This window comes from Cydia splendana, chromosome 11, assembly GCF_910591565.1.
Source record: "Cydia splendana chromosome 11, ilCydSple1.2, whole genome shotgun sequence".
NCBI classification, from domain to species: Eukaryota; Metazoa; Arthropoda; class Insecta; order Lepidoptera; family Tortricidae; genus Cydia; species Cydia splendana.
In genome coordinates, this window is record NC_085970.1 from 14934312 (window position 1) to 14952273 (window position 17962).

At 39.2% G+C, this 17962-nt stretch overlaps 1 protein-coding gene and 1 long non-coding RNA gene across 2 annotated transcripts in view; one reads left to right on the top strand and one right to left on the bottom strand.

The window, feature by feature from the left end:
* LOC134794986 (uncharacterized) overlaps positions 1–17962 on the bottom strand; it is a 207723-nt gene that overhangs the window by 135188 nt on the left and 54573 nt on the right. The gene's annotated exons all lie outside the window — the stretch shown is intronic.
* On the top strand, positions 277–12214 carry LOC134795155 (uncharacterized). Its single transcript, XM_063766986.1, has 7 exons — positions 277–547; positions 2934–3235; positions 4308–4440; positions 4921–5120; positions 5366–5485; positions 11304–11417; positions 12005–12214. The coding sequence occupies exons 1-7, from the start codon at positions 326–328 to the stop codon at positions 12186–12188; spliced, it is 1275 nt and encodes a 424-aa protein (XP_063623056.1). The 5' UTR covers positions 277–325; the 3' UTR covers positions 12189–12214.

Below are 17962 nucleotides of genomic sequence, written 5' to 3' on the forward strand. Positions count from 1 at the left end.
TTCAAATAGTTCGGTACGCCATACAAATAATATGGTGTACCGAACTATTTGAATACTTTGGATGCTACCTACTATATGACGCTGACTGTACCTACTTCATTCCCAATTATCATTACATACAGCGACCACGTACACTAACGAATACCTAAAGTAGACATGTTGAATGCCGTTTACATTTAAAAATAAGTATTGTGTAGGTAAATTAATATAATTAATTTAATAATTCCCTATTTAATTTTCCTACATGTTAATCAACAGGAAATTATCCGAAATAAATCCTGACTTTGCCTTATTACACTCAGTATCCAAAGTTTCATGTTTTAAAATGTCCTCTAAAACAATAGTGTTGTGCGCTTCTATTTTATTCTTTTTAGTTCTTCTAGAACGTAATCGCTATCTCCCTGATAATGTTGTGATCAACATGTATTTTAAAACTGAATTTAGAGGTCGAGAGCTTGTGAAGAGGAAATTGTTTGCCGATTATTTGAAGAGATTCAATAAATCGTACGGCCCTGATGAAATTCATAAGAGGCTTCGAAATTTTAAGGTAAGATAATACAATATGTTATTAGTTATTTGTTTTACAAGGGGGCAAATTTGTTGTTTAACCGCTCGTGCTAAAATTGATAGCCGAGCAAGCGAAAGATTCCATAATTGAACTACGAGCGTAGCGAGTGGTTCGAAAAGTGGAATCTTGAGCGTTGCGAGGGTTTCAAAGCACGAGGGTTAAACAAAATTTGGGTCCATTGCGCATACAAATGAAAAGTCATATTATATTGTGTCATACATTTTTAGCCATAATATTTGATGACATACTCAGCAGTTGTCATATATTTTTTGTGCATATAGGTTTTGATTATAATGAATCAAATATCATACCAGCTAAAAGCATATTTATCTATACTTATAATGTTTTTACGTATAACGTTTTGCAGCATAATCATTTTCAACCATAATGGTTTACATAAATAATTTAAGAAACTAATTTTAGCCTCTCAACAGCTCCTCGAAAAATAACCTTTTCCCTAATCTCCGTCCAAACACTTAATTCGACGGAGCCCGGGGACGCGGGGCTCCTATTTCTGCGTAGTTTGCCCTTCGGGCATCTGAAGAAACCTAACGAACCTAACCTACCTATTATGATTAGTTTCTTTTATAAAACCGTTTCTCCTACTGGAGGGGGCTCCTCTCTTTCGATCTCCTCTTTTATACGATCTTTGTGTGGTTATGATTATGACATTTATGACCAAAGTACCTAATATTAATTTGCTTCATAGGTTGTTCACAACCATACATATTTATTATTCATGCTTTGTAACACTAAATATATGACTTAATTTTTTATGTCTATATTAATGCTATGCACTGCAATACTTCGAACGAAAAACAATTATGGATATCAAGCACATGACTTAAAATTGTATGCGAATTAAATTGATGACTATAAAAATTATGAAAACTCATTTATGACAAAAACCCAGTTATGCTCAGGAATAATTCTGACTAAAGATTTTTATGACTTACAATTTTATGCATAAAGTGTTATGACAATTAAAAATATGACAAAAGCTGTTATGCGACCAGAGGGAGTCCCACAAAATTTGCCCCCCGAGTGAAACAAAATTTTTCACCACACGAACCCGAAAAAAATATTAACTGTAAGATATCAAAACAAAATCAAGCCAAATCAAATTCAAATGAACGTTATTAAATATTTATCATTCAAAATGATCATTTAAATGACAATTCAACCAGCAAACATAAGAAAACAACTCAAAATTTGCATTGGATTACTTTGCCTCACATGTGAACAAAACGCAACTTTGCTATCAGTTTTTGAACAATCAAGAGCGTTTAGGCCCAGTTCTACAGATTTCTATTACAGATTCCCAATTCTACAGATTTTCAATTTTACAGATTCCCAATTGTACATAATTTCAATTTTACAGAATCTTAATTCTACATATTCACAATTCTACAGATTCCCAATTCTACATAATTTCAATTTTACAGAATCTTAATTCTACATATTCCCAATTCTTCAGATTCCCATTTCCACAAACTCCCAATTTTACAGATTCCCAGTCAAATAGATTTCCAGTCCTACAGATTCCCAATTCTACAGATTGTCAGCACTTCAGACAATAATGTATCTACTACAATAATAAATGTAACACAGCATTAGCACGGTCATATCTGAAAACATGTATACGATTTTCAATTTTACTCTAATATAGTATATTATAATTATAATAAATTTTATCGAAATCGTTAGAGCCATTTCCGAGATCCCTAAAATATAGGAATCCCTATGTATAAATAAATATTATTATAATAGCGCCTTTCTCTGGGAATATAAAAATATGATAAGATATAGTTGGTCATACCAAATTGTCAGTCAGTAAGAACCAGGAAAACTAAACTCATCCTTTTCTTTTGGATACTGTAGCGATGAGAAACTGTAGAATTAAGAATCTGTAGAATTGGGAACCTGTATAATTGGTTATCTGTTAAATTGGGAATCTGTAGATTAGAGAATCTGTAGAATTGGGAACCTGTATAATTGGTCATCTGTTAAACTGGGAATCTGTAGATTAGAGAATCTGTAGAATTGGGAACCTGTATAATTGGTTATCTGTTAAATTGGGAATCTGTAAATTAGAGAATCTGTAGAATTGGGAATCTGTAGACATGGGCCTAAACCGACTTAGATAAACATAGGGGAGATTTGGCCATCTAAATTATAAAACCATGATTAAAACTATCCTAAAAGGAACCAATCGCTATAATGTTCTGATTTTGACAACGTTGTTGTGTTAGAATCGCTATTTTAGATCTATTTAAAATGTAATATTAACTTTATAATTTAGGAGATCAAGTCTACCCAGTCTCCCCTTGCTATAACTTCTGTTCTGAATTAAAATGTGTTCCAGAAACACCTCAGAGAAATAGAGAGATTGAACGACGGCAGAAACGACGCCGTGTTCGGCGTCACCAAGTTCTCAGACTGGTCCAAGCAGGAGTTGCAGCAAATGCTGTCGCCTGAGCTCGGAAGGCGCTGTGATTCAAGGCAACGTTCCTGCGATTCTCGCGGGTCAGCTAAAATATGGAACTTTGCAAAGACCAATGATGGGATAATCAGAAAACGGTTGCCGGCTAGAAAAAAACGGAGCTTTGGAAAGAGAGGGAAAGGGATGAATAACAATGATGGAATCGTACGGAAAAAATTGGATTGGTAAGTCCTATTTGACGTTGAAGTTCTTAGCGATCGACTTAGTCACTTAGTGGATCAGCCAGGACAAAATGGCATTTTAGAACGGGAGTTGGAAAAATACAAAAAAGATCCCTTTATCTCTGTAGATTATGTCCTTTTTAATCAAGTGCATACAACTTACTCATAAATATGTATATTGTATATCTTAGTTCTTCATTCGGCGACATAAGAGCTATGGGATATAAATTTTTGAGTAAAATGTGTGTTACTCTTTCACACTTGACTGTAGGTAAATAGGTATGTATTACGTTAAAACACGTCTCTGCGATCGGTCTCATGGGTTAGCGGAATAGGTACTGAAACAAGTTCCTTTATAAAGACGGGAAAGGGGACAAATAATGGACAAAGAAATATAACCCATTTAATTGTTACGGGTCTGGTAAAGTGTGTGTGCCGTAACATGGCCGTAACGAACAGGAAAAAATATTTTTCATCACACTTGCTCGGAAAAGATGTATTTACACGTAGGGCTTGCGGGCGGGAAATTGAATTTTTCGCCCTAGGGCGGAAAAAATCTTTTCCGAGCAAGTGTGATGAAAAACACTTATTTACACGTAGGGCTTGCGGGCGGGAAATTGAAATTTTCGCCCTAGGGCGGAAAAGTGTTTTATACAGAAGTTTGTTTTTATTAATTCTCCTTTTTTTCCTTACAAGTGTGATGAAAAACATTGTGTGTGCCACGGGCGGTAAAGAAATTCCGAACTCGTGAACATTTTAAGCCCTCGCTTCGCGTCGGGCTTAAAATTGACACTCGTTCGTAATTTCTTATTTCCCGCCCTTAATACACAATGTACTATTAAAAGGCACATATGTAACGTTTTCCCAAAGCTTTTCCTGTACCTACTCCAATTAAAATCTAATTATACTTTGGAATCCACCCTAAAAAGAGGTAAGGTGCAGGGGGGGCAATTTAGACTGCGGGGTAATTTAAACTAATTGAAATATCTTCCATGTTTTACATTATTAACTAGAGTCCTACACAGCGATAGGAACGGCAAACAAAATTTCGATTTTCGATTTGGTTAATTAACAGGAGAAAAGAGGGCGCAGTCGGGCCAGTCATAGACCAGGGGCGTTGTCAAATATGCTGGGCTGTATCCATAGCTGGGGTCATGGCGTCCAGGGCCGCTATACGCAGACACAGCTACCATGGCTTGAGCATACAGGTGAGGTCACAGTCCAAAATCAAACGTTATAGCCATATAAGCCAACCAAGCTTATAGCTTAGACTCTTAGGCGGATCCACGAGTCATGGGGGGCCATGATCCCCCCTGTACGGATATGATGGTCGTTCTTGTCTACGTGACAGCGTGATAAAACGGTCTCCGTCACTTTCTATCCCACGGTGTTAAAAAGTGACAGTTATTTTATCACATGGATAAAGCCATCAATAATACGCCGGCTGGGCTCTGAACTGTGTCTACAATAAATTAGTTTCAATTAATATTTGCGAAAAAATAAATTTAACCATGATGGATGATGTAAGTATGACCTTAATCTATAGGTAATCCTAGTCCTAGTCAACTTTCTTTTCTTCGGCAATGCTTAGAAATAAAGTAAAAGTGGGAAAAATCACCGAAAATGATAGTCTTGGGGGGATAGTTAGCAGACGGTTGTGCTTAATACCAAATTAATTTCGTTTCCAGCAACTTATAGACTGCTCCTATTACCACGAAGAAAACAAAAGAGAGTGTGGAAGAGGAAGGCCCCTGCTCGAAGTATTCGAGTTCCTATGCTCCGAAAACACACGGCTAACAACGGATGTCGACTACCCCCTCACTAATGCTGATGAGAAGTGCAAACATATCCCTGGAGTTATTAGTTTGAAGAGCTTTAACAATGAGTGGTAAAGTACTTATACGAAAGTGGAGGAGCTAAATTGTTAACAACTATTGGGACGGGCCTTACGGGCACTAAAAATTTTACTATTTAGTTTAGCGGTGTCACTCACGAATTCAAAAACTTCGAACGGATTTTCATGCGGTTTTCACCTATTAATAGAGTGATTCTTGAGGAATATTCAGGATAATTTGTTAACCCGTGAGAAGCCGGGGCGGGACGCTAGTTTTTAATAAATATAAATAATTTCAGTGAAATGTATGAAGATGAAAGGAAGTTAGTAGAAGCGTTGAACGACGGCCCAGTGACGGCGCTGGTCTGGGCCGAACTGCTCTTCAGCTACGACAGCGGCGTCATCAGTTGGCATTGCCAGTAAGTTACAATATTTATATATGTCGAATACTGATGGTCCTAAAGGCGGTGGGCGCGTGGGGGTAGTACGATAATGTATTACTTCACAGCTAGACCAGTATGCTACCATTACTACCAGTGCATGAAATAAACATTAGGACTCGTTAACCATACTAGTGCCTACATAATCATAATCATAATCAATTTATTAATAATTAAAAATTACAAGTCATAGTTATTGCCTATCTCTAATAGGAAGATATAAAACATAACTAACACTATTACAAAGTGCAGTGGATTTAAACATTGGTACATATTTGATAGTTGTACTAATACACGCAGAGTACTGTACGCTATATATATATGTATTATATATTCGATTTCGTAAAATCACAACCGTAGAATTCTTTATGGTCGTAGAAAGCCTGCTCGATTAGCCAATTCTTTAGTTTTGTTTTGTAGATTGTGTTGCTGGGTGAATTCACTATTTCGTTGGGTAGATGATTGTATACCTTCGGACCCATGACGTGTACGAGTTTGGCTGACTTGGCTAGCTTGTGCGACACGGCCGGGATTCTTCTCCCAACTCTGGTGAAACGCACCGCATATCGGCGGGAGGTGTCGCTACTCTCCTTCAAAGGTGCACTATACTTCTGTACTAAATGTTTAAAAAAAAACCGGACAAGTGCGAGTCGGACTCGCCCACCGAAGGTTCCGTACTTTTTAGTATTTGTTGTTATAGCGGCAACAGAAACACATCTGTGAAAAATTCAACTGCCTAGCTTGCTCGGTTCATGAGATACAGCCTGGTGACAGACGGACGGACGGACGGACGGACAGCGGAGTCTTAGTAATAGGGTCCCGTTTTTACCCTTTGGGTACGGAACCCTAAAAAAGAACTAATCGCTATTAGGAGGTTATCTGATTAAAAATTGAAAATAAAAAGATCACATGAAACCATTTAAATCTTTATTCAATTCAAACTAGGCCGGCTCCAACCGTACACCTCTGACCTGAGAAGATTTAGCCCTATATGGGACCGGCAACAAACTCAGCGGGACACATCTTTTCAAAACAACACATCACACATCCTTTCTTTATTTCACAAAAGTAAGCTTCTAATGAAACATAAGAAATCAAAATAACACTTGAAATAAAACACTTAGCTAAATGATTAAAGAACGCGGGGTTCTATAAGCTATCAGAATAATCCTTCAGGTATAAGCCTTCAGGAACGTGGCGAGTTAGGCACGAGGTTGGCTAACGAGTACGTCCGATCTCTAGCGCGGTCCGATCAAGAAGAACTACCAGCGGCGGAGCCTCTCCGCTCCCGCCTCAGCCAAGTTGGCAAACCTGCTCGACCAGTCTACCAACATACCGACAAAAACGCCAACTCGTGCCTACGCTCACTCGAGAGAAACCTCTCGACGTTCCAAAGCCTTCTACCTGTCATCTCAGTTCAACAACACGCCAATAGATGGCGTTACTCTCTACGCAACTTTATTTCAACAATGCGCCAATAGACGGAGTTACTCTCTACACAACTTTATTTATTTTGTTACAACCAAATAATACGTAGCTCAACATTGCTAATCGATTTTATACAGGCGTCTAAAATAATGAACTATAACGCTGCAATACGTCTTTCTGGTGTCAGGGTCCGACACGGCCGTCCTGCGCTACACACGTCCTCGTGTGTGGGTGTATGCATTTGATTCTGTAACAAAATACTCAGCACAGTATCTCATCGCTCGGTCATTCCTGACCAACAATTTGGGTCTCTCTCAAATTACTATTAAAATCAAACTTTGTTATCAATCCAACCAGAAAAAATGATTGTTCAAAATTACTTTAACAATCCTCAATTCTCTAGTCAAAAATAGTCCATCGAGCAACGACTTCATAAAAATAATCAGTAATCATCGCCGCTATCTAGCGGATACACTCCATTAATCATCGCCTCCATCTGGCGGATACTCGCAAATTTATGTGAAAACAGAACAATCTCAAACATCAAAAACACAAATCACAACAGCTCTAATTCATTGCTCGACAGTATCACTACTATTGTCATCAATATTAATTTACGGGGAAATTATCTGGCATTAAAAAAAAATATTTTGGTCAAATGTGATAATAATCATTGTAGGACATCTTAAAATAAATAGCACTCTGACTTAATAATGCCAATTTTACTCATATGAACACAGTACATCAACGGGAATTCATTTTTAACAAAATAACACCAGTCCTTCGGTGCATTGCCAGTCCTTCGGCAGATACCAGACCCTCGTCAGAAGTAACCATCTCAGCCGCGTAAGTGCTACTCCTTGCAAAGAGCATTCTGCACATAAAAAGCAGACCACGTGCACCTCTTACATGCTCCGGCACTTCTGATGCGGTCACTAAACAATACCCAGTCCATCTAAAGCAAAACATTAGTGCCCAGTCCATCGGGCGTGCCTTCAGTCCATCGAAAGCAAAACAGTAGTGCCCAGTCCATCGGGCGTGCCTTCAGTCCATCGAAAGCAAAACAGTAGTGCCCATCAGTCCATCGGGCTTGCCTTCAGTCCATCGAAAGCAAAACAGTAGTGCCCAGTCCATCGGGCGTACTTTCAGTCCTTCGCAAGTACAAGCTTTCAGTCCATCGAAAGCAAAAACAATGTTAAGAGTGAATTCCAAAAAGAAAATAAAAACGGTTCTTTAAATCATGTTACTCAGAACCATTGGTACTATCAGCGTCAACTGATCAACTGAAACTGAACATCACTGATCAAAATCACTAAAGATAGCTTTCTACTTTAGCTTTAACAAAAGAAACTCAGCTTTCTATTTTAGCTTTAACAACAGAAACTCAGCTTTATACTTTAGCTTTAACAACAGACACTCGCTCAAAACTTCTATGCAGAAGTAAATCCTCTCAAAATAATCCCAACAAAATGGGAACTGCTCACCAGATTAATAAAGCATGATGCACGCGTCCCAGTCAAAGGTGGTGGTGAAGTCCAACCCAAGCACGAAGGCTGATGCTTTCCGCCTTGCAGTTGCCGTTGCTGCGGCAGATGGCGAGATGCACGATGTAGTTTAACATAGCTGGCTGTTACTGAAATCATCATTAGCACGGCATCAGGTTTATCATGTAAGCAGGATAAACTCAAAGGTTTATTAAATGCAATGTAGCAGACAAAAAAAATATGTTTCCAATGTATACGGGACTTCAAAAATCTCAGAATAAAATTTAAACTTCAATGAGTGCGTTTTATTTCATTCTATGAACAAACAAACATGTGTTCCAAAAATAAGTAACACGGTAAAATGGGCCAATACGAACAGTGACAGCTAATTAGTTACGTTAGACTGTTATGCTTCGCCATTACACTGAAAATAAAATTCACTAATAAACAATTGGAACGAAACCTGTCCTTTTATTTCCAAATCTCCAGCACAGATGATACTGCACAGCTGCTTCTGTGTCACGGGCGTAATGGTGTCTGCAAGTTCGCTCGGCTCTGGCTGCAGGACACTGTAACATTAATTTTCATATGCGTAGCTCATGCTTTCATAGTATGCACGATTTGTGATCTATCACGGCATTACGGGCAATAATTTGTAGCAATTTTACTAATTACTAAACAGGATTACAGGAGGAATTACAGAATCAATTTCTAACGGTGCATTGTATTTAAAAAAATATATATTTTTGAGGGTAGAAGCACAAGTGAGCGATGAAATAATATCACGTCATGATAGCCGATATTTGGTTGTAATTAACAAGATGGATTTCACATCAAAATAATTCAAGATCACTTAGATTTAAATGGATTATAAAAATTAATTGTATCTTCATAAAAAAAAACAATTATTGGGGGTAGATTCACAAGTGAGCGATAAAATAATATCACGTCGTGATAGCCGATATTTGATTGTAATTAACAAGATGGATTGCACATCAAAATAATTCAAGATCACTTAGATTTAAATGGATTATAAAAATGAATTGTATTTTCATGAAAAATGAATTATTGAGGGTAAATTCACAAGTAAGCGATGAAATAATATCACGTTGTAATAGCTAATACTCGGTTTTAATTAACAGTATGGATTTCAAATCAAAATAACTCAAGATCGCTTCGATTTAAATGGATTACAAAAATTAATTACAAAGAAACGTAACGATCCCAGAGATGACGTCACGTAACGACCGCTATGCTCGACTGCCTCAATCACAATTTTATTCACAATTTCACAATAATTCTCACCAAATAACAATGAATTACACTCACCTTTCAATCAAGGTTAGACACGTGAGCTTACCATTACCACGTGTCCAGATTATGGAATGTAGGTCACCAGAAATACATGGAAATACACCACACTCCCAGGTGGCTGTGTAAGCAATACATGAAACTCTGCATCCATCCCACTTGCTGATGTCGAAACCCGATGGTCTCAAAGGCGGTGGACGCGTGGGGGTAGTACGATAATGTATTACTTCACAGCTAAACCAGTATGCTACCATTACTACCAGTGCATGAAATAAACATTAGGACTCGTTAACCATACTAGTGCCTACTATACTTCAGTACTAAATGTTTAAAAAAAAGAACTAATCGCTATTAGGGGTCATCCGATAATTACTTCACACGTTTAGGGAGAGGGAGGGGGTCAAGAAAATGTGACATATTGTGACATGGGGGAGGGGGGAGACACAAACTTTGTGACGTCACTTTAACTTCATCAGTAACCGAATTTTTTTTTTGAATTATTTTATTCGCTGTATATTTAAATAACAACTTTTTAAAACGATAATCGTTTTTATTCTTTTAATTTTCTTTCCTAAGCAGTTTTGGGTTATAAAATTACTAATATTTATATCGTCAAAAATATTTTGATAAAATATTAATAATACTTAGGTACTTACTTAATTCGATTTGGCGATTTCGTAGAAAAAATGTGACGTCACACTAGAGGGGAGGGGTTTGCCAAATGTGACCAAATGTGACAAGGGGGGGGAGGGGAGGGGTCAAAAAATCTAGATATTCGTGTGACGTAATTAATGGATGACCCCTTAGGAGGTTATCTGATTAAAAATTGAAAATAAAAAGATCACATGAAACCGTTTAAATCTTTATTCAATTCAAACTAGGCCGGCTCCAACCGTACACCTCTGACCTGAGAAGATTTAGCCCTATATGGGACCGGCAACAAACTCAGCGGGACACATCTTTTCAAAACAACACATCACACATCCTTTCTTTATTTCACAAAAGTAAGCTTCTAATGAAACATAAGAAATCAAAATAACACTTGAAATAAAACACTTAGCTAAATGATTAAAGAACGCGGGGTTCTATAAGCTATCAGAATAATCCTTCAGGTATAAGCCTTCAGGAACGTGGCGAGTTAGGCACGAGGTTGGCTAACGAGTACGTCCGATCTCTAGCGCGGTCCGATCAAGAAGAACTACCAGCGGCGGAGCCTCTCCCGCCTCAGTCAAGTTGGCAAACCTGCTCGACCAGTCTACCAACATACCGACAAAAACGCCAACTCGTGCCTACGCTCACTCGAGAGAAACCTCTCGACGTTCCAAAGCCTTCTACCTGTCATCTCAGTTCAACAACACGCCAATAGATGGCGTTACTCTCTACGCAACTTTATTTCAACAATGCGCCAATAGACGGAGTTACTCTCTACACAACTTTATTTATTTTGTTACAACCAAATAATACGTAGCTCAACATTGCTAATCGATTTTATACAGGCGTCTAAAATAATGAACTATAACGCTGCAATACGTCTTTCTGGTGTCAGGGTCCGACATATAGGTAAGTAAATAATTGTACAAAGATGAAAGGAAGTTAGTAGAACCATTGAACGACGGCCCAGTGACGGCGCTGGTCTGGGCCGAACTGCTCTTCAGCTACGACAGCGGCGTCATCAGTTGGCATTGCCAGTAAGTTACAATAACAGTAAATGCACCTGAGCTATTGTTATTTCAATTATACCGGAATTACATTACAGTTTACCGAAAAGCTAGCGGCTACCTCGCACAACGTATCAGCATTGCGATACAGCGAGGAAATGCCGTCAGCATCTTTGGTACAATGCCTCAAGGACCTATTTTAGATCTAAGCTAGATTTTATTAATTTCGTTTAGTAATACCACTGAATATAAATTACAGTTTAGTATGTCTAATGCTAACAAGTATCTGCTTCAGAGGGGGTGTAAAACCAATACGGATATGATGGTCGTTTTAGTCTACGTGACAGCGTGATAAAACGTTGTCCGTCATTTCTATCGCGCAGTTTTAAAATGACAGTTATTTTATTACGTGGATAAAACGATCCATAATACGCATGCAGGAAATTAGAAGGAAACAAAAGAAATGGTACGCAGCGCGAGATTTGCGACAGAAGGCCTACCGCGACCACCGAAATTTGTAAATTGATATAATGAACAGAGCCGTACAGTGCCATCTATATTAGCTGTCAAATTTGAAGCAATGAACCTTTGGTAAATATAATCGTTATTTTTTCCAGGGTTAAAGAAGACGAGTTAAACCACGCCGTGCAAATCGTTGGTTACGACACGACCAGTAACCCGCCCTACTACATTATCAAGAACTCTTGGGGGGATGATTGGGGAGAGGGGGGGTATGTGAGGCTGGCTATCGGAGGCAACCAGTGTGGAATTGCCTACTCTATTGGGATTATAGATGTTTAAATATTTTACTTGTAGTTTTATTATAATATGTAATATATTAGTGGCACCAGTAACCCGATACAAACTGATTTTCATTAAATGCAAACAAAAATATGCACACATAGTGAGATCGTCAAGCTGGTACGCTAGGTCAATGACCTTTTATTTATGTAGACGTGTGACGTTCATAGTTGACAAAACTAAAATTTGATCCAACGATTTTGACAACTTGACAGATTGGCGTCACCCATACCATGGTATAATAATATACTCCGCCTGGTACTCCATTCCGAGATTCGCGTATGACCTAACTGACACAAAAGAGTTGAAAAGAGTGTATTGTTTTCAGCGTTCATGTTTGTATGTATGTGAGTTTCTTTATTCCACCTTAACTTCTGAATGCCTTAACCGATTTAGACGTATGATACATCATTAGAATCCTTACGTCATCCCGGGTAACATAGGCTATGTGACGTCATTATAAAAACAATATGGCGGACTTAATACGCCATATTACGCAACCTTTAGAAAAAAATATCGTGCAAACCTATCGAGTAGGGTATCAAAATGAAGGGCTTTGAAAGCCGATTGATACTATATATGCAAAATGTGGGTTTAAGTTTCATTTTGAGAAAGTAAGAATTGACAAAATATGTTAAGAGAAGCTAATCTCATAAAACCAAATATTATTATTGAATGGGATACTTATTAAAATAAAGGGAAAGGGTTTGACCGCTGATCATAAAAAAATATAATTATATTATATTAGGTAGGTACATACTACATACTACTCATAGTTTTTAAAACATGTTCGTAATTGCGCTTATGGAATCGAAAAGTTTAAAATATAACTTCTATTTATTAATCGATACGATACAGAGTCCGTCTAAGCTAACTCTGCACCGACTTTGGCAGAACAAATCGTGAAAGTATCATTATAACCGTATGGTTTGATTTAATTTTAACATTTATGATGATGATGACTCACAAATATCAAAATTGACAATGGGTGCGCTTATTCCTATGCAGATGACACAGTATTGGTCTTTAAAGCAAAAACTTGGCAGTCGGTCTTTGAGTACGCTGAAAAAGGCCTCAGGCAGGTTTCCTCCTGGCTTAAAGAAAACCTCCTCACATTAAACCTGGAGAAAACAAATTTCATGTGTTTCGCGAAATACCAAAATACCCAACCAAAACCAGATCTTAAATTAAGAATGCATATCTGTAACGAAAATGAATATTCTTCTTCTTGTGAATGTACTCAACTTACAAAAGTGGCATCCATTAAATACCTCGGGGTCATATTAGACCAGCGACTGAGCTGGCATCCACATATTGAGTACATTAACAACCGCATAAGAAAACTTATATGGATATTTAAAATCCTTAGGCATGTAGCCGACAAAAAATTGCTGGAAAAATTATACAATGCGCTTGCGCAGTCAGTAATGTAATGAGCTATTGTATTGTCGCCTGGGGTGGAGCTACAAAAACAAAATTCTTGCAGGTTGAGAGAGGACAGAGGTCGTTGCTTAAGGTCATGCATAAACTCCCTAGAAAATATCCAACTAGTGATTTATATAAAAAGAGTGATATCCTGAGCATGAGAAAATTATATGTGCTTCTCACTGTACTAAAACTGCATAAGACATTAAATTTTAATCCATCCCTATTAAATCGTAGGCGAAGTCACGCAGTAGCCCCTAAATGGCCAACAAAATCTTTATTTGCTAAAAGACAATTTAATGCAATATCATCACAGATGTATAATAAAATTAACAAAGCTCTCAACATCTATCCAATGCAACGGATAAATTGTAAAAGAAAAATCACAGAATGGTTACTGACACTTACCTATGATGAGACTGAATCGCTTCTTAAGGCTTAATGCCTTAAATGATAAACATAAATGCACACACAAAAACACACACACACACACACACACACACACACACACACACACACACACACACACACACACACACACACACACCGAGAGAGACACACACACAAACTTACACCCTATTTAAGACTAGAGTTAGTAAAATAGTATAAGAATAAAGTATACCTACGAATTAATTCTTGATTGTAATTATAAATTAAAAATTTAAATTATGAATTTGTAATTGTAATTATAACAAACTAACTTGAACAATATTTTTCCCTGTATGTATAATTTATTATAAATCTCTGAATATTGAATTGTAAAAATAGAATAAAAAAATAAAATAAAATACTTATATGAATTAGCTATAGGTATAGTTATAGTTATTGTAAAAATAACAACTATGTACCAATTATAATATGTATCTGGTATTAAACCTGAATCACTCCGTTTGGAAGGAGCGGTACCTCCTAACACAAGTATTGCTATACTTAACAGGAGGTATCCACCACAAATTATTGTATAAATCCACCTAGATACCAAATAAATAATTTTGAATTTTGAATTTTGAATTTGAATTTTTGAATTTTGATGACATTTTTTTTAAGGCCGAAGGGTGAGCTCCACGTAGGGCCTACGGCTCAGAGCGTAAGAAAGATGTGCGCTTCCTGCAACTTGTCCAAGTATATGCACTCGGTCCAAAGCCAGGCGCCAAAGACGCCCCCACACTAAAAGGGTCAGGCGTAGCCCGACGTACGTGACACGCTATACGCTTACCAAAGCCGGGCGCCTTTGGCGCCCTCATACTCAAAGCATCGGCCGTAGCCCGACATACGAGGCGCGTTGTACGCGTTCCAAAGCCGGGCGCCTTCGGCGCCCTCATACTAAAAGAGTCGGGCGTAGCCCGACGTACATACGTGGCGCACTGCGCGCGGTCCAAGGCCAGGCGACTTCTACTTTCTCATACTAAAAGTGTCGGGCGTAGTCCGACGTACGTGACACGCTGTACGCATACCAAAGCCGGGCACCTTCGGCGCCCTCACACTTAAAGGTTTTGGCGTAGCCCGATGTACGTGGCGCGCTGCACGCAGTCCAAAGCCAGGCACCTTCAAATCTCTCATATTAAAAGTATTGGGTGTAGCGTGACAAGCTGTATGATTAAGGCGACTTCTACTTTCTCATACTAAAAGTGTCGGGCGCCGAAGGCGCCCTCTTACTCAAAGCGTCGGGCGTGTACGAGGCGCGTTATACGCGTTCTAAAGCCGGGCGCCTTCGGCGCCCTAATGGTAAAAGAGTCGGATGTAGCCCGACGTACGTGGCGCGCTGCACTCGGTCCGAAGCCAGGCGCCTTCGACTCTCTCATACTAAGTGTCGGGCGTAGGCCCACATACGTGACACGCTGTACCCTTACCAAGACGCCTTCAGTGCCCTCTTGCTCAAAGCGTCGGGCGTAGTCCGACGTACGTGACACGCTGTACGCATACCAAAGCCGGGCGCTTTCGGCGCCCTCATACTTAAAGGTTCTGGCGTAGCCCGATGTACGTGGCGCGCTGCAAGCGGTCCAAAGCCAGGCGCCTTCGACTCTCTCATATTAAAAGTATCGGGCGTAGCGTGACACGCTGTATGATTACCAAAGCCGGCCTCATACTCAAAGCGTCGGGCGTAGCCCGACGTACGTGGCGCGCTGCACGCGGTCCAAAGCCAGTCCCCTCAACATTCTCATACTAAAAGTGTCGGGCGTAGCCCGACGTACGTGACACGCTGTACGGTTACCAAAGCCGGGCGCCTTCGGCGCCCTCTTACTCAAAGCGTCGGGCGTGTACGAGGCGCGTTGTACGCGTTCTAAAGCCGGGCGCCTTCGGCGCCCTAATGGTAAAAGAGTGGGATGTAGCCCGACGTACGTGGCGCGCTGCACTCGGTCCAAAGCCAGGCGCCTTTGACTCTCTCATACTAAGTGTCGGGCGTAGGCCCACATACGTGACACGCTGTACCCTTACCAAGACGCCTTCAGTGCCCTCTTGCTCAAAGCGTCGGGCGTAGCCCGACGTTCGTGGCGCACTGTACGCGTTCCAAAGTAGTCGGGCGTAGCCCGATATATGCGGCGCTCTGCGTGCCTTTCTGTACTGAGGACGCCCTCGCAAAAGTAATATAAAGTGACTTCAAATGATTATTAACGAAATCATGACCCCAAAATTAATTAAATAAATAAAAAAATTAAAAACACGACTGCGAAAAAGCGAACTGAAAAGATAAAAATATTTTTTAGTTGTGTTAGTTACTCAACTTAATGAATGTAAAAATTCTAAAAAGTATAAAATAAAATAAATGAATTAAAAATTAAAAAACACGACTGCGAAAAAGCGAACTGAAAAGACAAAAATAATTTTTAGTTGTGTTAGTTACTCAACTTAATGAATGTAAAAAATTATTAGAATATGAGTGTTTAGTGAAGGTTATAAACAACAAACGCAAAAGTTTTATGCTCATTTAGGATCGTGACTGTACCTGTGTATTTTATTTCAATTGCAGTCGGGGACCTTGATGTATTGACATTTTCCCATTTAAAAGGTCCCCGACTGCAATTGAACACTTTACATGAAATGTTTTGGTGGGATTTCACTTATTTACTGACAAGATTTGCTTGACCGTCTATATTTTAAACGAATATTTAAGTAAGTACATTATTTTACAAACATAGAAAGATAAAAAAACATAATAAATATAATAAATTTGGATAATAATTAATTAATTAAGTAGTCTAGCGCAGTCCCACCTCCCAGGGCTATAACCGCGAAAATCGAAGTTCGAAAATTGCGGGCATTTTTCTCGGTCACTTCTTCATTGGAGTAAAAGAGAAAGATCCCCGCAATTTGCGAATTTCTGTTTTCGCGGTGGCCCCTCAGGGACCTCGACCAAGGCCGGGACGGCCGCCGCAACGGCCGAGCACCTCAAACGGCGCAAATATGCAGCCATTGATTCTTGTTGCATGTTTGAGCCGTTTGGGGTGGAGACCCTCGGGCCTTGGGGACCCGGAGCATATAGCATATTTAGGGAGCTGACGAAGCGTCTTAATGATGCTACGGGTGACCAGAGGGCTGGGTACTTCCTTGCCCAGCGAATTGGCATTGCCATTCAGCGCGACAATGCCACCAGCCTTCTGGGCACCCTACCATCCGGCGCCGAGCTAGCTCCGATTTTTTATTAACCGACTTCAATTTCATAGAAGGAGGAGGTTCTGTATTCGGTTGTGGCTATATTCTTTTTTTTTTATGTACGTTCACCGATTACTCCGACATCCGTAGTCCGATTTGAGTAATTCTTTTTTTGTTTGAAAGGAGCTACCTCTGAGTTGGTCCCATTTTAATTTGGTTCTGTTCTGATGATGGGATCCATGAGGAATTGAGGGAACTCCTCAGTTTTTAAAGGCACATGCATGGTGTTTTGGGCGTTTTCTTAAGCAACTCGAGCATTTTCTCCCGATAACCACCAATTTCATGAAGTAGACCTGATGATGATGATTATTTTGATGATAATGATGATGATTTCTTTAAATGTAAGTATGTTCAGCGATTACTCCGGCAACTGTGATCCGATTTGAGTAATTCTTTTTTTGTTTGGAAGAAGTTACCTCCAAAATGTTTCCGTATTATTTTTGGTTCTGGTCTGATGATGGAATCCATGAGGAATTGAGGGAACTCCTCAATTTTTAAAGGCACGTGTTAAGTGATTCCGGGGTTTTCTATAAAGTAACTCGAGCATTTGCTTCCGAAAACCACAAATTTGATGTACTGCAACTGTAGCCTTACCACGAGTTTGATATTTACATATTCGCTAACGTCTTATGCATCTAAATGTAACTTTTTATGCATCTCGCTCACACTAAGGTTAGTACGAGCGAGATGCATAGGAA